Source organism: Catharus ustulatus, chromosome 11 (genome assembly GCF_009819885.2).
Source record: "Catharus ustulatus isolate bCatUst1 chromosome 11, bCatUst1.pri.v2, whole genome shotgun sequence".
Taxonomy (NCBI): domain Eukaryota; kingdom Metazoa; phylum Chordata; class Aves; order Passeriformes; family Turdidae; genus Catharus; species Catharus ustulatus.
Window position 1 is genome coordinate 20327769 of NC_046231.1, and position 19344 is coordinate 20347112.

A 19344-nucleotide genomic window follows, 5' to 3' on the forward strand; every position below is an offset into this window, starting at 1 on the left:
GGGACAAACACCAGGGACACCTTGCACTACCCCAGCTGGCTCCAAGCCCCATCCAGCCTGGCCTTGAACACTTGCAGGGATGGGGAGTCCAGGCTGTGGAGCCCCAAATCCAATGGCAGAGGTGCCCTGGGACTGAGCCCCTCAGCATCCCAGCACCAGACTGCTCACTGCTGGTGGCCCAGGGGTGTCACCTGCTGTGTAACCTGCCCTGTGGGCTGGGGCTGTGCCAGTGTCCATGCTCAGGAGCAGAGGGATGCCCTGGCACACCCAGGGGCTGCTGCCACGAGGGACTGGGCACCTTTGCTGCTCCAGCTGGGGTCAGTGCAGGGTGGCAGCTCCACAGGCTGCTTTCCAGGTGGAATTCCCTCTCAGTTCCTGGGATAACCCAGCTGCTCCCCAGCATCCCTGGGTGCCCAGGGCAGCTGTGCTGGGGCAGGGCCTGGCAGCTGAGTGCTGCACAAACACGGGGGTGCTGCACAAACACGGGGGTGCTGCACAAACACGGGGGTGCTGCTGCCTCGGGGGAGGCCCCGCTGGCTCCGAAAGCAGCAGAGCTGCCCTCACCTGTCACTGCTGGAGCCAATACACCCTGTGACCTGCCAGGGCAGAGCCAGCAGCTCTGCAGGCACACAGTGCCATGGAGGAGCCTTATTCCAGCAGCTGGAGGGTGAGGAAGCAGTGGAAGGTGCTGTGTGCAGCTGATTGTGGGGCACAGCCCTGCCTGGCTTCTCTGCTCCCCCTGAGGTGCACACTCTGAGTTTTTTCCAGCTGCTGCTGGACTTGGCTTTTTTTATTTTTTTGGCACAATCACTGCAGGCAGGGGATGACCTGTGCCTTGGTGACAAGCAGGAAAATGAGGGAATGTGCTTCTGCTCTCTCCCACCAGGCTCTCGTGATAGGAAGGCGACCGGGAGACTCTCGTCCCCCAAACAGGAGCGGCAGCGGGGCCAGAACCCAAAACCTTCCCCTGCACAGGCAGACAGGTGAGTGCTGCTGCTTCTGCTGGGCCTCCCACCTGTCCAGGGCCTCCAGCCCTGCTCCTCCAGGCTCTCCCAGGCTCTCCCAGGCTCTCCCAGGCTCTCCAGGCTCTCCAGGCTCTCCCAGGCAGCAGCTGCAGGTGCCATGGAGCACAGCACGAGGAAGGACGCGGAGCTGCCAGGGGTGCCAGGGCTTGGTGCAGAGCCTCTGGCTGGGCCATGGCAGCTGGGAGAGGAGCAGGAGCCAAGGGGGTCAGCAGTGAGCTCAGCCAGAGGCTCTGCAGCTCGTTAGCATGGAGTTAATGAGCAACAGAGTGCAGCCCCTTCTCCCCTCAGCTCCTCCTGGCTGCAAAGTGCCTGATCCCCCTTTTCCCAGCCTGGCACCCCTCAGCTGCTGCCCTTGCAGCTGTGACAAACTCTGATGTGTTCCCTGCATGGGACAGAGCAGTGCCTGCCCTGGCTTGGCACCTTCCCATGCAGGTGCCAGGTGACCAGCTCAGCCAAATTCCTGCTGTCTGCTGCAGCCCTGGCAACAGCCCAGTGCAGGATGTGGATCCTCTCCAAGGATCTCTGGGAGCAAACATCACAGGGAAGGGGCTGGTTTGGGATTGAGGGGCTGGTTTGGGATTGAGGGGCTGATTTGGGATTGAGGGCCTGGTTTGGGATTGAGGGGCTGATTTGGGATTGAGGGGCTGATTTGGGATTGAGGGGCTGATTTGGGATTGAGGGGCTGATTTGGGATTGAGGGGCTGCTCTCCCCTCTGGGTGTCACAGGGAGCTGCTCTCTACAGCCATGAGCTGAGTTTATTGCTGGGAATCCCCATGGAATAGCTGATTTTTACTGTTTGAACCAGTTTTCATCCCAAGGCCTCCTCCTGTCTCCAACCTCTTTTCTCCCACCTGCTCCTGGAGCCATGGGTTAGATGTGGCACTTCCTGATATTTTAGTTCAGCTCAGAAATTTGGGAAAGATCCTTCTCTGTGAGGATGGGGAGCCCTGACACAGGGTACCCAGAGAAGCTGGATCCCTGCAAATACCAGGTTGGAACAGCATGGGCTGGTGAGAGATGGAAAGGATGGAAAGAGATGATTTTTAACCTCCTTCCCACCCAAATTCCACAATCCCAGTGTGGCTCAGTGTGGATTCCTGCAGAGCCTTTGGGGTGTCCCCAGCTCCTCTCACTGCCCACCCCTGTCTGTCCCTGCAGGAAACGCCAGCTGTCCCCTCAGTCCAAGAGCTCCAGCAAGGTCACCAGCGTGCCGGGCAAGGGCTCTGAGCAGGGCCCTGCAGCTGCCAAGGGCAGCAAGTCCAGCACCCTGTCCCGGCGGGAGGAGCTCCTCAAGCAGCTCAAGGCGGTGGAAGACGCCATCGCCCGCAAAAGGGCCAAAATCCCGGGAAAAGTATAGTGGGCCGTGCCCTAGAGTGACTGTTGATGTTTTTATAAATAGTGGAGAAAGGAAAACAAACCAACAAACCAACAGAAGCGGCTGCTTTGGGATTTTGCAGTTCCTCGTCTTCTCTTTTTTTTTTTTTTTTTTTTTTTTTTTGGTGGCCGCGGTTCTTTTTAAAAAACCCACGGAAAAAAATTAAGGAAATTTTTTGTCCAACCCCGCGACAAAATGGCTCCGGGGAGGGCCCCAGGGCCGTGTAAATTGTGCACAGAGGACTCCAGCCCCATCCTCCTGTGTCCCCTCTCCTCTTTGCTAGCCTCGAGTTGTATTCTCCTAGTTAGCCCTGCTGTGTGTTGAGTGTCTTCAGCAATGCAGTTCTAGTCCCGTGTGCCGAGAGAGCCGAAACTGCTGTGAACTGCTGGCAGCACCTCTCCTCCTCCCCAGGAAAACACAAATTCTATATATATTCCTGCCTCAGTCCCCCTCAGGAATGCCCTGGCGTTTCTTTGGAGCAGGGGATTGGTTCACTTGATTTCCCAGGAGCCCTGCAGGTGTTGTGGGCATGTCTGTCTGCCAGGAGGGTCCTTCTTCCTTTGGTTTTTCCTTTTTTTTTTTTTTTTCTTGTTTTGTTTCTTTTTTTTTCTTTTTTTTTTTTTTTTTTTTTTTTTTTTGGAGGGATCTCCCTGAAATAAAATATTTTGATAACCAATTTTACCTTTTCCTGCTGTTCTCTGCATCTCCCTTGCCTTGGGGTGGGGGGTCTGTACCACTCACTTTGGGGGTTTTTGGGGTTTTTTGGGGCATGAGCAGCTCCATGGAGCTGGAAAAGCTGCTCTGTCTGCTGGGAGAGCACCCAGTGTGAAACCAGTATCCCACTGGTGTGTGACTGGGGGGCTCTGCAGCCTCTGGCATCATTGGGGGGGTTCCTCTGATAAATCCCCCCAATTTAGGGAGCAATATTTGGGGGATTTCCCAGGCTCTTTGTTCCCGGTATGGAACCAGAATCTTACTGGTGTGAGGTGTTACTGGGAGGGCATCATCTGGGATACCTCTGCCAGACCCCTCTCATTCAGAGAATGATTTTTGGGATCTCTGGGATTCCCCATCTTCCAGTTCTGCTCTTTATTCCCAGTATGAAACCAGTATGCTACTGGTGTTATTGGGGGACATCATCTGGGGTACCTCTGCCAGACCCCTCTCATTTAGAGAACGATTTTTTGGAGTCCCTGGGATTCTCCATCTTCCAGCCTTGCTCCTTATTCCCAGTATGAAACCAGTATCCTACTGGTGTGAGGTGTTACTGGGGGACATCATCTGAGGTGCCTCTGCCAGACCCCTCTCATTCAGAGAATGATTTTTGGGGTCCCTGGGATTCTCCATCTTCCAGTTCTGCTCTTTATTCCCAGTATGGAACCGGTATCCTACTGGTGTGAGGTGTTACTGGGAGGGCATCATCTGGGGTCCCTCTGCCAGACCCCTCTCATTTAGAGAATGATTTTTTGGGGTCCATGGGATTTTCCATGCCCTGGGATTCCCCATCTTCCAGCCCTACTCCTTATTCCCAGTATGGAACCAGTATCCTACTGGTGTTACTGGGGGATACCTCTGCCAGACCCCTCTCATTCAGAGAATGATTTTTGGGGTCCCTGGGATTCCCCATCTTCCAGCCCTGCTTCTTATTCCCAGTATGAAACCAGTATCCTACTGGTATTACTGGGAGAATACTGCTGCCAGACTCCTCTCATTCAGAGAATGATTTTTGGGGTCCCATCCCCTGGGATTCTCCATCTTCCAGCCCTGCTCCTTATTCCCAGTATGAAACCAGTATCCTACTGGTATTACTGGGGGATACCTCTACCAGACTCCTCTCATTCAGAGAATGATTTCTGGGGTCCCTGGGATTTTCCATCCCCTGGGATTTCCCATCCTCCTGCTCCATATTCCTAGTTTGAAACCAGTATCCTGCTGGTGTTATTGGGAGGATACTGCTGCCAGACTCCTCATCCAGAGAATGATTTCTGGGGTCCCTGGGATTTTCCATCCCCTGGAATTCCCCATCCTCCTGCTCCCTGCTCCCAGTACGAAACCATCATCCCAGCGCTGGAGTTCACTGGGCCATCCTGGAGGGATGGTGGCAGCCCTTGAGCCCTTCCCAGAGTTGCCCAACCGGGGATTTGTGCCCGGGAATGCGATGGTGATCTCAGGCGCGGGTGGCGCAACAGGGCACGGCCTGGGGGATGCCCAGGTGTCGGCAGGACAGCCCGGACACCCCTTCCCACCCAGTCCCGGAGGTGTGAGCTCCGCTCCCGGCTGGCACACGTGCAGGTAGCGAGAAGGAAGTGCCGGCCCCGCGGGAGGAGGAAGGAGCCGGGAGCTGGAGTTTCCAGGTGTGTGCACATCACCTGCCCGGCCCTATAAAAAGGAGGCGGCGGCTGCGGCGCTGCCACTCGGCCGCTGCATCCCTGGGGCTGCGCTTCCCAAGGGATCCCCCCCAAAAATAAACAAACATTTTGGGTGTTCCCTCCCTTCCCCCCAAAGCCGGGCATGTTCCCCGCCAGCCCCACCCCCGCAGCTTGGCGTGGTGCCTCCAACACCTGGCTGATGGTAACGTGGGGATTGGGCTGGGGGAGAAATTCGGGCTGGGGAGGGAGGGGCGGTGTGCGGTGTGTAGGGTACTCTGAGTAATTTATGTGTGTTATGTGCAGGGTACTCTGAGTAACTTATGTGTGTTATATGTGCAGGGTACTCTGAGTAACTTATGTGTGTTATGTGCAGGGTACTCTGAGTAATTTATGTGTGTTACATGTGTAGGGTACTCTGAGTAATTTATGTGTGAGTTACATGTAATGTGCAGGGTACTCTGAGTAACTCATGTGTGTTACATGTGCAGGGCACTCTGAGTAATTTATGTGTGCTACATGTGCAGGGTACTCTGAGTAACTTATGTGTGCTACATGTCATGTGCAGGGTACTCTGAGTAATTTATGTGTGCTACATGTGCAGGGTACTCTGAGTAACTTATGTGTGTTATGTGCAGGGTACTCTGAGTAATTTATGTGTGTTACATGTGCAGGGTACTCTGAGTAACTTATGTGTGTGTTACATGTCATGTACAGGGTACTCTGAGTAATTTATGTGTGTTATGTGCAGGGTACTCTGAGTGATTTATGTGTGAGTTATATGTGTAAGGTACTCTGAGTAATTCATGTGAGTTACATGTGTAAGGTACTCTGAGTAAGTTATGTGTGTTACATGTGCAGGGTACTCTGAGTAATTTATGTGTCAGTTATATGTGCAGGGTACTCTGAGTAATTTATGTGTGAGTTACATGTGCAGGGTACTCTGAGTAATTTATGTGTGAGTTACATGTGCACAGCTCTGTCTGTGTGTGTGTGTGTTATATATTACCTGTAGGGTTCTCTGAGTGTTTTATGTGTGAGTTACATGTGCACAGCCCTGTGTGTTGTATGTCATGTGTAGGGTTCTCTGAGGAATTTAGATATTTTTATACATGTATATGTATATATATATGTTTATATGTTTTACACACCATGTGCACAGCTCTGTGTGTGTTATATATTACATGTAGGGTTCTCTGTGTAATTTGTGTGTGTGTTGCATGTTCACATCTCTGTGTGTGTGTTGTATATCATGTGTAGGGTTCTCTGACGGATTTATATACATATATATTTTTTATATGTATATATATATGTTTATATATGCTTTACACAGCACATGCACAGCTCTGTGTATGTTATATATTATGTGTAAGGTTCTCTGTGCATGTTTTCTGTGTGTTAAACACCATGTGCACTGTGTGTTATGTCATTTATGTGTGTTATGTCATTTATGTGTGTTATGTCATTTATGTGTGTTACATGTAAAATCTGTCTCTGTGTTACATGCCATGTGTAGAGTTCTCTGAGTGTTTTATGTGTGTGTTACCTGTCATGTTCAGGGTTCTCTGTGCATGTTTTTTGTGTGTGTGGCACACATAAAAATTGCACAGAGTTACACACACTGTGCACAGATCTCTGTGTGTGTTATTTGTCATGTGTGGGGTTCTCTGAGTGATTTATGTGTGTTACATGTGCACAGCTCTGTGTGTATTTTCATTTTATTATGAGTGTGTGTGTTACACACCATGTCCAGAACTCTGTGTGTTTTTATTTTTTGTGTGTTTATTTTATGTTACACACCATGCAGAGTTCTGTATATTTTTATTTTGTGTGTTTATTTTATGTTACACACCATGCAGAGCTCTGTATATTTTTATATTGTGTGTTTATTTTATGTTGCACGCCATGTGCAAAGCTCTGTGTGTTTTTATTTTTTGTGTGTTTATGTTACACACCATGCAGAGTTCTGTATATTTTTATTTTGTGTGTTTATTTTATATTACACACCGTGTGCAGGGCTCTGTATGTTTTTATTTTGTGTGTTTTTGTGTTGCACACCATGTCCAGAGCTCTGTGTTTTTATTTTCTGTGTTTATGTCACACACCACGTGCAGAGCTCTGTATTTTTATTTTCTGTGTTTATTTTAGTTACACACCATGCAGGGCTCTGTGTCTCTCATATAAATACATATTTGTATATGTTGATATGTATTTATATGTGTCTATAAGTATTTTTATGTGTTTATATAGATTTATATCCATGGCAGTGCAGTGTGTGTGCACTGCTGGTCTGTGCTGAGTCTGTCTGTGTTTATCTGCATTTATTTACATGTGTCTATATGGATTTCTATGGATTTTTATTATTTCTATGGATTTCTATGTATTTCTATTTCTTTCTATTTCTGTCCATTTTTATGATTTCTGTGTATTTCTGTCCATGGCTGGGATGTGTGGGAGCAGAGCCCCCATCCTGTGCAGCCCTGCACACACCAATTTTATTTACAACTGCAGGGACATTTAATAGTTATTTTTATTCCATTTTATGGTGTTTTTATTTGTTATTTTCGTTTTCTATTTTATTTTCGTTTTCTATTTTATTTTCATTTTCTATGTATATTTATACTCCCTAATTCTTTATCATTCATTATCCTTTTCATTACATTATCGATTCCTTTTTTATTTTATTTATTTTCAATTCATTATCCTTTTCTTTACATTATCTATTCCTTATTTATTTATTTATTTATTTATAGTTATGCTTACTTTATATACTGAATTTTAAAAAAATATTTAAGTATATAAATTTATATATTTGTATTTGTTTCTAATTAATTTTATTTCTTTAACTTCCTTTTAATTTATTTATTATTTACTTGTATTATACATCTTTCTATTTTCTTTATTGGCATTATTTCCTTCTATTCTTTCTTTCCATTATTTATTTTCATTCCAGGAGTTGTTTATCCTTTATTTAATATTTCATTCACACACACAGAGGGGGTTTCTGCACAGGAGCAGCTGCAGCTGTGAGTGCACAGATATTTCCCACTCCTGCAGGGTAGGGACTGCACACTGTGCTGAAGATGTGAATATAAATATATACATCTAGAAATATATTTATATAAAAATATATAAATATTTATTTTTTAAAATATTTTATTTTTATATGTATATTGTGCAATATGTACATATAAAAATATATCTATTTTAAAATAAATAAATAAACTGTACACACACATAATATGTATATATGTATGCTGTGCTTTACAGTCATATATATATAAAATGTAAGATGTAAAATATACTATGTATTATATAGTATATAGTATATATTAAGTATATTTATATATGGATACATGCATATGCTAGACTATACTATGTTATATATTAAATAGATATATTTAATATTTACAATTATATATTATATACTTAAATTATATAAGTATATAAATATATAACTATAAAATTAAATATATAAATATATAAAATACATATAATATGTATCATATAATCACATATATTAAATTATATATATAACATTGTGTGTGTTATGTATTATCCATACACTATGTAGATTTAATGAGATACGTTGTGTATTTTATACTTAATATATCATTATGCTATATATATAATGTAGACAGTACACTATATACATTATATATTTATATGTTGTAATGTATTATTTGATATATTATGCTATATATTACAATATATAATTGTAATATATTTTATATTATATATTTGTATATAATATATTTCTATATTTTATATTATATATTATACAATATATATAAGATAGTATATACTATATACTATATAGTATACACTAGGGTGGGGGTCTATAGGTGTGTGCCAGCCCATGGCCTGTATATACCCAATGTATAAATATATAAATGTATATTCAATATTCTGTGTGTGTGCGGGCAGTCCCTGTGTCTGTACAGCTCTCTGGATATGTGTTTTTTCTCTGTGTTTGCATATATATTATATATTATATATTATATATTATATATTATATATTATATATTATATATTATATATTATATATTATATATTATATATTATATATTATATATTATATATTATATATTATATTACACAGATATAGAGATAGATATATATCTATATAGATCGCTATATCTATCTATTTATATATGTATATATATATTGTGTGTGTACTGTTTGTGTGTGGGCAGTCACTACGTACAGCTCTCTGTATATATTTTTTTTCTGTATTTATCTATATCCATCGATCTATATCTAGTTATCTATATCTAGCTATATATAGATAGATATATAGATACCTACATATATCTATCTATAGCTGTCTATCTATCCACATCCTGTGTGTGCAGGCAGTCCCTGTGTACACACATCCCTCTGTCTCTATATATTTTTTCTGTGTCTATATATTTTTTTTGGTGTGTGTTTAAATACATATATATATATACATATACATATACTGTATATATTCTGCGTGTATACAGGTGTATATCTGTGTGTGTGTTACAGTGGGGTGTCCCTGACTGTGCTGTGTGTCCCTGTGTGTCCCTGTCCCTGCTGTCCCTCACCCCCGTGTCCCCGCAGTGCTGTCTGTGTGTCCCTGTCCCCGCTGTCCCTCACTCCCGTGTGCCCGCAGTGCTGTCTGTGTGTCCCGTGTCCCCGCAGTGCTGTCTGTGTGTCCCGTGTCCCCGCAGTGCTGTCTGTGTGTCCCTGTGTCCCTCACTCCCGTGTCTCCGCAGTGCTGGCTCTGTGTCCCTGTGTGTCCCTGTGTCCCTCACTCCCGTGTCCCCGCAGTGCTGTCTGTGTGTCCCTGTCCCGCAGTGCTGGCTCTGTGTGTCCCGTGTCCCCGCAGTGCTGTCTGTGTGTCCCTGTGTCCCTCACTCCCGTGTCCCCGCAGTGCTGGCTCTGTGTCGCGGCGCTGCTGGCGGTGCCGGGGCAGTGTCGGGGGTCGCGCCGTCCCGGCGCTGTCTCTGCGCTGTCCCTGCAGTGCTTCAGCGCGGCCGAGCTGGAGTCCGGGGCTCCAGCGCAGCTCCTGGGGCGCAGCCTGCGCTGGGATCGCCACGTGGCCGTGCAGCTGGTGCCACATCTGGAACAGCTGGAGGCCAGCGCGGCCCGGCGGCTGCGGCGGCACCGCCCGCGCTCCTGCCCCGCTCTGGCGCTGCGCTCCGAGCTCCACAGCCAGCTCCAGGAGCGCTCCATCTCCCCGTGGCGATACCGGTGAGTGCCCCGACCCCCCGGCCGTGCCCTCGCTGCCCCTCCCGCCGGCTGATCCCGGCTGGGAAGGAGCTGCTGGCGCACAGCTGAAGGTGTCGCCGTGTCCCCGCAGCATCGACGAGGACGAGAACCGCTACCCGCGGCGGCTGGCGTTCGCAGAGTGCCTGTGCAGCGGCTGCGTGGATGTCAAAACCGGCCGGGAGACCACGTCGCTCAACTCGGTGGCGATCCAGCAGGAGATGCTGGTGCTGCGGCGCAAGCCGTGCCCGCGGTCGGCGGGGCAGGGCCGCTTCAGGCTGGAGATGGAATATATCCAGGTGCCCGTGGGCTGCACCTGTGTCCTGCCCCGCACCGTGCGCTGAGCGCCCCGCGCCCGCACCGCCCCCATGCGTGACCGTGTCACCGCCCGGCCCCCGCCCGTGCTTGTTTTAGAGCACCCGACCCCGCCAGGGTGTCCCCGGCCCTGGTTATTTATGAGTTATTTATAAGCCTTGCTGCCGGGGGGGCTTTTGTAGCCCCTATTTATTGCTGGCCCCCCCAGGCTGTGACTCCAGGGCCAGCATCGCCCCACGGCCAGACCCTGTGAGTGCTGCCCGGGCTCTCACTGGTTATTTATTCCCTCAAAATGCTATTTATTGTCTCCTCCCTGGTGCCATCTAATGCTGCAAATAAAAGCTAACAAGCCTTTAACAGTCCTTGCTCTGTTCCCAGCCAGGCCATCGGGATGTTGGGAATTGGGGCAGAGGCACATCCATGGGCAGTGCCCAGCTGTGGGGCACGCTGGGCAGAGCACCAGAGTTCCCAGTGCAGCAGGGAGAGCTGAACTGGGAGGTGATGGGGAGGGCAGGGGGGTGCCCCACACCCCCAGCCTCGGGGGGACCCAGCCCTGGCACCCCAACACCCACACCTTTCCCATGGCTCTGCCCCTGGGCACCACATCCCACGGAGCTGCTGCCACTGCCAGGGCCACTCCACCTGTGCTGGCAGCTCCTGGGGGGCCCTGGGCCACCTGCACCCCCTGAGGGGCCAGGGTCGGTGTGGGGAGGGGGCACAGGGGGCCTGGAGCAGCTGCTGATCCCAGTGGGATCAGGGATTTGGCACCCACAGCACCCACGGGTGGGACTGGGAAGGGAAATGCTCTCCCCATTCCCTGCTGGGGGTCATCCCAGGTTTGGGAGCTCCTTTGGGTCTCACCGTGCAGCTCCAGGGCTGGGCCCTCCCAGTTCCACCCCACTCCATAAGGATTTTGGGAGGGGACCCTGCCATGGCCGTACTCTGCTCATCCACATCCTGGATTTGCCCAAAATTGTGCTGTTTTTCCTCAAAACACCTCCCCAGTCCTGTCCCAGCTGCCCCAGAGCAGGGCAGGAATGGGAGGATTCCCCCTGGAGCAGGAGGCAGGGGCAGCCAGTGCCTTTCCCACTTTTTATTGCAACAGCAACTGCAGAAATGACAAAAATCCAGGGAGAGCCAGAGCAGAGCTGCCTGATCCCCCCAGCTGCTGGGGATTCCATTTGAGCTGGAGTTCCACAGGGATTTTTGCAGAGTTGGGACCCTCAGGGAGCTGAGGAGCCCCTGAGGGCTCAGGGAGTTGAGAATTCCTAAGATTTGGAGGATCCTCAGAAGCTGGGAAGCCCTGGGGGCTGCAGACCCCACAAGAAGCTGAACATCCCTGGGGATTTGGAGAGATCCAGGAGCTGGATCCCCATAGGGAGCTGAGCAGCCCCAGGGATTTGGGAATCTCCAGAAGCTGGGAAGCCCCTGGGGACTGGAAACACCACAGGGAACATCACATTGCTAGAAATTTGGGAACTGAGCATCCTAGGGGATTTAGGGATCCCTAGGAGATAGAGAGCCTACAGGGAGATGGAGATGCTACAAGGAGCTGAGCACTGCTCAGGAATTTGGGGATCCTCTAGGGGAGCAGGGGGAAATGATGATCCCAGAGATCTGAGCAGCACCAGGAGCTAGGGACCCACACCGAGGAGCTCAGCACCCCCCAGTGCTGAGTTCTGAGGATCCCCAGGGTTTTGGGGATCCCTGCAGTGGATCCAGGAGCAGCTGGGAAGCAGCAGCAGGCAGCAGGGCAGGAGGAGCCCCCGTTATTCCACCTCCACAGGGATGGGGTTCACCTGCCCCCCCACCTCCGGCTGCTTCTTGCGGGCGTCGGGCGGGGGCCGGGGCGGGGGGTTGCTGGGGGGCTGCTTGATGGTGCCCCCCACTTGTGGCCGCTCCCGGGGCTTCTGCTCGATGGGTCTCCACTCCTCCCCTCGAACTGCAGCCTGTGGGATGGGGAAAAGCGCCAAGGAACAACCTCCACCCCAAAAAGGGGCTGTGAGGGGCAGCTGGGACCAGAGCACAGGGAAAGGGATGTGACCTCCCTGCCCACCCCAGTCGGGACAGGGTTTTCCTGCAGCCCAGTTTGGGAATGCTCCTGGAATTAACACTGTCCGTGGGTTTAGGGGTGTCCATCTCCTCCCAGCCCCCCAAACCCCCTGTGCACTCACCAGCAGGTAGATGCCGCTGGCGATGCCCAGGCAGACGGTGCCCAGGATGGTGGAGAGCAGGAAACCAGCAGGGACAGCCAGGCTGTGACAGAGATTTGGGGTTCAGGGGGAGCTGGGGGAGCCCAGCCCGCAGTGCCCACCCTGCACCCCACTCACGCAGCGTGGAGGATGGCTCGGATGTAATAATTCCTGGTGAGGGGCCCAAACAGCTTCACCACGGCCGTCAGGTACTTCTGACCACTGCAGGGTGACAGCAGGGTGTCACAGGGGGTGAGGGGACACCCAGCCTCCAGGGACCCCCATCTCCACAAGGATCACCCTGTGGGATCCAGCTCTGCTCCCACTCCCTGTTTGGGGGGTCCCAGGACCCCAATTCCCGGGATCGCAGGGCACACAGCACTCACCACCTCTCCATGGTGGAGCCCTTTTTCCGCTTGCTCCTGGGATACTCGAGCAGGCAGACCAGGACACCTGCGGCGCTGCCGGGGTGTCAAGGAAAGGACGGGACGGGAACAGCCCCAAGGAACATCCCAAGAAGGGAATGCACAGCTGGGATCGGGGTGGGGGGACAAGGATGTGACCCCACCACGGTTCACGCCTCCCACCCCGATGGGGTTTTCCCGCAGCCCAGCCCCGGGAATGCTGTCGGGAAGGATACATGGAGTACGCCGCGAAGTACCAGCCCTTGAACTGCCCCGCCACGGCCACGATCCCGCCCGTCAGCAGGACTGCGGGGACAGCGGGAGGGAGGGAGGGGTCACACCGGGAGGGAGGGGTCACACCGGGACACGGCCCGGGGCAGGACACAACCCCAAACCGGGACATAACCCCCGAACTGGGACACAGCCCGGGGCAGGACACAGCCCCTGAACCGGGACACAGCCCCCAAACCGGGACACAGCCCCTGAACCGGGACACAACCCCGAACCGGGACATAACCCCCAAACCGGGACATAACCCCCAAACCGGGACATAACCCCTAAACCGGGACATAACTTCCAAACCGGGACACAACCCCCAAACAGGGACACAGCCCCCAAACCGGGACATAACCCCCAAAGCGGGATAAAACCCCAAACCGGGACACAACCCCCGAACCGGGACACAGCCCCCGAACCGGGACACAACCCCCGAACCGGGACACAATCCCCAAACCGGGACAGAACCCCCGAACCGGGACACAACCCCCAAACCGGGACAGAACCCCCGAACCGGGACACAACCCCCAAACCGGGACACAACCCCTAAACCGGGACACAATCCCCAAACCGGGACAGAACCCCCAAAGCGGGACACAATCCCCAACAGGGATACAAACCCTAAACCGGGACACAACCCCCAAACCGGGACACAGCCCCCAAACTGGGACACAGCCCCAAACCGGGACATAACCCCCAAAGCGGGATAAAACCCCTAAACTGGGACACAACCCCCGAACCGGGACACAACCCCCAAACCGGGACACAACCCCCAAACAGGGACACAACCCCCAAACCGGGACACAACCCCAAACCGGGACACAACCCCCAAACCGGGACACAACCCCCGAACCGGGACACAACCCCCGAACCGGGACACAACCCCCAAACCGAGAGAGAACCCCCAAACCGGGACACAACCCCCAAACCGGGACACAACCCCCAAACCGGGACACAACCCCCAAACCGGGACACAGCCCCCAAACCGGGACACAACCCCTAAACCGGGATACAACCCCTAAACCCGGACACAACCCCCAAACTGGGACACAATCCCCAAACCGGGACACAACCCCTAAACCGGGACACAATCCCCAAACCGGGACACAACCCCTAAACCGGGACACAACCCCTAAACCGGGATAAAACTCCCAAACCGGGACAAAACCCCCAAACCGGGACACAACCGCTCGGCCTGGGATGCAGCTCCCAAAACCTCGGATACTTCCCGAACTCAGGATACAGCCCCCCAAAGCCCCAAGCGGGGATTGTGGCCCCGGGAATTGTGACACACGGGACCCCCCGGATTTCAGGGAACAGAACTGGGGGCTCCACGGCCCCAAGGATTCCGAAATTCGGGAAGCCGGGGAGATGCTGCTGCGGGACCCTCCGGATTCCGGGAACTCCAGTGCCTTGCGGGGAAGTTTTAGCCTCGTGGCCAGAGGAAGAAGAGAAGACGGAACCGAGGAAGAGAGGACAGAGGAGGAAGAGAAAAGGAGGAAGCGAAGGCTCCTGCCCCGCTGGGCCGGGACTTCCCGGCCGTCCCCGGCGCTTCCCCCGCATCCCCCAGCCCGGTGGGAGCGGGACCCCCCTCCCCAAATCCCCCTCAGTCCCTGCAGCGTCCGGGGACTCTCTGATGTGCCCGAGTCCCCTCCACTCGCCCAGCCCGGCCCCCCGAGCCCCCCGCACTCACTGAGCCCGGCGGCGAGCGCCTGCTCGTTCGCCCACATGGCCCACTCGATCTGCCCCATGGCGCAGCCGAACCGGCCCGAGCGCCTTCGGCTGCTCCCGGCTCCGCTCGGCTCGGCCCGAGCGGGTTCGGCTCCGCTCGGCGGTCCCGACCCGGAAGGCGGCTGCGGCGGTACCACCGAAGGCCACGCCCCCTTCGCGTTAACCACGCCCCTTTCTCCGCTGGCCACGCCCCCGCGGGGACACGACACCGAGCCCGGGCCACGCCGGGGACATGGGGGGACAGGGATGGCGCGGAGGGACTGGGTCAGCCCGGTTCGGGGGGATGGGATGAGCCCCAGGGACATCAGGGCCATGCGGGGGGACAGCATCCGTCCCTGACAGGGGACAGGGAGAGGACAGGGGACGTGGGATGAGCAAGGGACAGGATCTGTCCCAGCAGCAGGGACATCAGTCCCAGCAAGGGACAGGGACACGGACACGGGATGGGCAAGGGACAGGATCCATCCAGCACCAGGGACATCACTCCCAGCAAGGGACAGGGACACTGGATGGGCAAGAGATGGGGCATGTTGAAGGACCAGTGACAATTTGGGGGCATACGGGACAGGAGATGTCCCTTATGGGGTCATGTGGGGTGACAGGGCTGCATGGAGGAGCAGGACCAGCCCCAGGGACTGTCCCCACCTCCTGTCCCACCCAGCACCACACACAGAACCCTAAAACAGCACTGGAACCAGGAACCCTCTATTTCTTTACAAAAGATTAAAAAGCCAGCCCCAGGGTCACATCCTGCCCCAGGGCTGGGGACAGCTTTGCAGCAGGCCTGGCTCAGGGTCCTGAGGCCTGCTGGTGGCACCAGCAGAGTCCTTTCAGCGTGTCCCAAAGTGTCACCGGGGTCAGGCACGGCTCCGGGGCAGCCCATCCGCTCCCAAGAGATGCTGGCTGGGGTCATCCACGAGCTGGGGACCAGGGCCAGGCTGTGGGGCAGGACACAGGTCAGGGACACCAGGGAACCCCACTGCCTGCAGGGCTGCCCCTGCTCTGGGCCCCACAGACCCCAAAAGGTCACCCCATGGGTGGTGCCAGAGGGAATAAATCCAGAAATGGGGCCCTGCACACCCCCATGAGGACAGGGACAGGGATGGGGACAGAGCCCTACAAACTCCCCTAGGAACTGGGACAGGGTTCTGGACACCCCTGGGGACAGCAGCAGGGTCCCACCACTCCCCTGGGGACAGGAATGGGGTCAGACCCCCCTCACAGAGGCCGTGTCCCCCCAGCCCCTCACCTTGGTGTGCAGGATGTACTGGACAGCCCCTGGCACCGGCTCGGTGACCACGGCGGCCACCAGCTCCTGTGACAGCACAGCCGAGCCCACGGGCAGCCCCCGGACAAACCTGTGGCACAGCAAATGTGTCACTCCCCGTGTCCCCACCACCCCCATCCTCCCCAGTAAGAAGTGAGGGTCCCTTACTGGTCCCCGTTGGTGGCAGGGGGGAAGCTGCGCCTCACCACCTCCACAAACTCGGCCACGGTGTCGGCCAGCGCGAAGATGACGGCGTTGGGGCCAGCATCGAAGGTGTAGGCGACCTGTGGTGGCATTGTGGGGACGTGGGGACCTGGGGAAGGGCCACCACGGGGCTGTGACACCCCCAGGGCCCCGCTGGTACCTTGGTGTGGCCGTGGTGGGTGTTGTAGCGATGCGCCAGCGCGATGATTTGGCGCGACAGGTCCGTGAGGTAGAAGATGGGCGGGAAGGTGTCGAGGCAGGTGGCGTGGAACTGGTTGCTGTCCCTCATGGCCAGCTGGCCAAAGCCCTCAAAGTCCCTCTCCTGGATGTGCCTCATCATCTGGGCCAGGCGCTCGGGGACCACCGCCTCTGCCCGGTGCTGCCACAGCAGGGGGGTGACATCAGCCCAGCTCAGTGACACCCACAGCGGGGGGGTGACATCAGCCCAGCTCAGTGACACCCACAGCAGGGCGGTCCTGGTCACCCCAGCTCAGTGACACCCACAGCAGGGGGGTGACATCAGCCCAGCTCAGTGACACCCACAGCAGAGGGGTCCTGGTCACCCTAGCTCAGTGACACCCACAGCAGGGCGGTCCTGGTCACCCCAGCTCAGTGACACCCACAGCAGGGGGGTCCTGGTCACCCCAGCTCAGTGACACCCACAGCAGGGCAGTCCTGGTCACCCCAGCTCAGTGACACCCACAGCAGGCAGGTTGTGGCCACCCCAGTTTAGTGACATCTATGGCAGGAGGGTCACTCCAATTACCCCAGTTCAGTGACATCCACAACATGTCACCCTGAATTTGGTGATACCCACAGCAGGAAGGTCACTGTCCCCCCAGTTTGGTGACACCCACAGCACCATGACCCTTTGGGTGTCACTGCACACCTCTCCAGCCCATTCCAAGGGCAAGGGGATCCTGTCCCTGCCCAGACAGGACGAGTCCCATGTCCCCCTACCTTCAGCAGGGGACTGGTCTCCACACTGGTCTGCATCCCCACCGTGCTGCCCACCGGCTTCTTCTCCCCACTGACCTAGGGGACACAGACAGTGGGACACAGCTCCTCCTGAGCCCCCCAAATCCCAAATCCCACTCAAATCCCCTGCCAGCCCCTCACCACCAGGACGAGGACACGGAGCTCAGGCCAGTGCGTCTCGGGGGCCACCTGGAGAGCCAGGCTGTCGGTGCCATCGGGGCGCTCCCCGCGCTGCCACTGCACAAAGCCCCCGAACATGCTGCGACAGGCACTGCCCGAGCCCCGCCGGGCCACCTCGGACAGCTCCTCCTCCAGCCCATAGAGCCGGGCCAGCGCTGACACTGCGGGGGAAGGCAGAGGGGACACCCCTGTCACCCTTCTCAGTGCCACCACAGAGCTGGGCCAGCACTGACACTGTGGGGACACGCAGAGGGGACACCCCTGTCACCCCTCCTGCTGCCACCACAGAGCTGGGCCAGCCAGAGCACAAGCAGCAGAACCCATCAGTCCCTCCCAGCGCCCTCCATGCCACACTGTCACAGGCAGAGGACATGTGACACCAAGGGGACAGCCCTCTTACCCCTCCCCACCCAGGAGAGGACACCCCCAGCCCCATGCCCAGTCCCACAGCACGCACCCAGGCAGGCGTAGCCAGCAGCAGACGAGGCGAGCCCGGCGGCCGTGGGGAAGTTGTTCTCGGAGGCGATGTGGATTTTGTAGGAAAGGCTGAGCGCGGCCGTGTCCTCCCCGCCCCCGCGGCGCTTCCGGGCCAGGCGCCGCACTGGGGGGGACAGCAGGGTCAGGGGACACTGGGGACACCAGGGACACCTGCGGGAAAGGGATGCTCACCCTCGCGCAGACACGCCTGGACCCGCGGGTGCCCCACATCCGCCTCCTTCCCGTTGAGCCACAGCCGGTCCTCGGTGAAATCCCGGCTGGCCGCCGCCGTCGTGGTGGTCTTGAGCTGTGGGGACACAGGGAGGGGGCTCAGCACCCCCAAATGGCTGAGGGGCTGATCCTAAACCTGACCCTGGTGCTGACCCACCTGGTCCTGGTGCAGCGTCACGCTCAGGGAGGAGTTGATGGGCAGGATGAGGTCGGTGTCACGCTTGCCCCCTGCAAGAGAGCACGGCATGGCACGGCTTGGAATGGCATGGAATGGCTTGATGGTACGGAAGGACGCAGCAAAGCACAGCACGATAGCGAGTGGTGTAGTGTGGCATGGAATGGTGTGGCACAGCTTGGAATGGCATGAAAGAGTTTGATGGCATGGATGGACACAGCAAAGCATAGCATGACAGAGCATGGCATGGCACGGCATGGCACAGCTTGGAATGGCACGGCACAGCCAGGAATTGCACGGCAAGCAGGGACACAGCGCAGCACGGCCTGTGTCACCTGGCCCGGCACAGTGTCACCTGGCACGGCACAGGCGGACGAGGCACACCCGGCACAGCTCGGGATCCGTGCCCCCCGCGCAGGTGCCAAGCCCGCCCCAGCCCGTGTGGCCCGGCACTCACAGTATTTGATGACGGCGATGTTCACGGGGGCCGTACAGGTGGCCACGGCCAGTCCGCGCTCCGCCGCCATCGCTGCCGCCGCCGCTGGCCGCCCTCAGGGCCCGCCCCCGCGCCACGCACGTGACTGTGGCGCGCGCCGGGTCCCGCCTCGCCATTGGTCGAGAGGGCAGCAGCCGGCTCCCAACAGCCAATGGCAGCGATCGGACCACGGGAGGCCCCGCCCCTGAGCGCTGTGGGCAGGGCCTGTGGGGCGCCATTTTTAAATTGGGCAATCCTTGCGCATGCGAGATTGTGCCGGTGCTCCCTGTCCCTTCCCTGTGCTCCCGGTACCGCTCCCGGTGTTCCCGGTACAACTCCCGGTGTCGCTCCCCGTTCTCCCCGCACCGCTCAGTCCCCAGCACCCCATTGCCCCAGTGTTCTTAGGTGTCCCCAGTCCCCCCAGCACCACCCCAGTA

The 19344-nt window shown here is 54.8% G+C and overlaps 4 protein-coding genes across 8 annotated transcripts in view; 2 read left to right on the forward strand and 2 right to left on the reverse strand.

Moving 5' to 3' along the window:
- ZC3H18 (zinc finger CCCH-type containing 18) overlaps positions 1 to 2810 on the forward strand; it is a 42497-nt gene extending 39687 nt beyond the window's left edge. For all 4 annotated transcript variants that reach the window (XM_033070060.2, XM_033070061.2, XM_033070062.1 and 1 more), the window contains 2 exons: positions 887 to 983; positions 2185 to 2810. In XM_033070060.2, the coding sequence (XP_032925951.1) occupies positions 887 to 983; positions 2185 to 2383 (296 nt within the window). In that variant the 3' untranslated portion in view covers positions 2384 to 2810. The remainder of the gene's footprint in view (positions 1 to 886; positions 984 to 2184) is intronic.
- A 2102-nt stretch (positions 2811 to 4912) lies between these two features.
- Positions 4913 to 10674, forward strand: IL17C (interleukin 17C). Its single transcript, XM_033069979.1, has 3 exons — positions 4913 to 4972; positions 9668 to 9987; positions 10097 to 10674. The coding sequence occupies exons 1-3, from the start codon at positions 4913 to 4915 to the stop codon at positions 10344 to 10346; spliced, it is 630 nt and encodes a 209-aa protein (XP_032925870.1). The 3' UTR covers positions 10347 to 10674.
- Positions 10675 to 11395: 721 nt separating this feature from the next.
- Positions 11396 to 15514, reverse strand: LOC117001653 (cytochrome b-245 light chain). 2 transcript variants are annotated; one of them, XM_033070119.1, is made up of 6 exons: positions 14883 to 15514; positions 13150 to 13219; positions 12896 to 12970; positions 12648 to 12731; positions 12492 to 12573; positions 11396 to 12266 (listed from the first exon to the last, which is right to left on the reverse strand). In XM_033070119.1, the coding sequence occupies exons 1-6, from the start codon at positions 15247 to 15249 to the stop codon at positions 12087 to 12089; spliced, it is 858 nt and encodes a 285-aa protein (XP_032926010.1). In that variant the 5' UTR covers positions 15250 to 15514; the 3' UTR covers positions 11396 to 12086. The 2 variants fall into 2 exon arrangements, with proteins under 2 accessions (XP_032926010.1, XP_032926009.1); XM_033070118.2 differs by lacking the exon at positions 14883 to 15514 and having other exon boundaries at positions 13150 to 14000.
- Positions 15515 to 15609: 95 nt separating this feature from the next.
- MVD (mevalonate diphosphate decarboxylase) lies at positions 15610 to 18996 on the reverse strand. The gene is made up of 10 exons (XM_033070106.1): positions 18890 to 18996; positions 18415 to 18485; positions 18219 to 18333; positions 18007 to 18150; positions 17511 to 17710; positions 17352 to 17426; positions 16552 to 16770; positions 16356 to 16471; positions 16170 to 16278; positions 15610 to 15858 (listed from the first exon to the last, which is right to left on the reverse strand). Exons 1-10 carry the CDS (start codon positions 18957 to 18959, stop codon positions 15778 to 15780), a joined length of 1200 nt encoding a protein of 399 aa, XP_032925997.1. The 5' UTR covers positions 18960 to 18996; the 3' UTR covers positions 15610 to 15777.
- Between the last annotated feature and the right edge of the window lie 348 nt (positions 18997 to 19344).

Excerpts from the sequence above, each read along its gene's own strand:
- MVD (XM_033070106.1), bottom strand. The coding sequence starts at position 18,959 with ATGGCGGCGGAGCGCGGACTGGCCGTGGCCACCTGTACGGCCCCCGTG. Across the intron at positions 18,486-18,889 it reads CATCGCCGTCATCAAATACT|GGGGCAAGCGTGACACCGAC; the intron begins GTGAGTGCCGGG and ends GCTCTCTTGCAG. Across the intron at positions 17,427-17,510 it reads TCCGTGTCCTCGTCCTGGTG|GTCAGTGGGGAGAAGAAGCC; the intron begins GTGAGGGGCTGG and ends TGTGTCCCCTAG.
- LOC117001653 (XM_033070118.2), bottom strand. The coding sequence starts at position 13,880 with ATGTCCCGGTTTGGGGCTGTGTCCCAGTTTGGGGGCTGTGTCCCGGTT. Across the intron at positions 12,732-12,895 it reads GGCTCCACCATGGAGAGGTG|TGGTCAGAAGTACCTGACGG; the intron begins GTGAGTGCTGTG and ends GTCACCCTGCAG. Across the intron at positions 12,574-12,647 it reads CGAGCCATCCTCCACGCTGC|CCTGGCTGTCCCTGCTGGTT; the intron begins GTGAGTGGGGTG and ends TCTCTGTCACAG.
- IL17C (XM_033069979.1), top strand. The coding sequence starts at position 4,913 with ATGTTCCCCGCCAGCCCCACCCCCGCAGCTTGGCGTGGTGCCTCCAAC. Across the intron at positions 4,973-9,667 it reads CCTCCAACACCTGGCTGATG|TGCTGGCTCTGTGTCGCGGC; the intron begins GTAACGTGGGGA and ends GTGTCCCCGCAG. Across the intron at positions 9,988-10,096 it reads ATCTCCCCGTGGCGATACCG|CATCGACGAGGACGAGAACC; the intron begins GTGAGTGCCCCG and ends GTGTCCCCGCAG.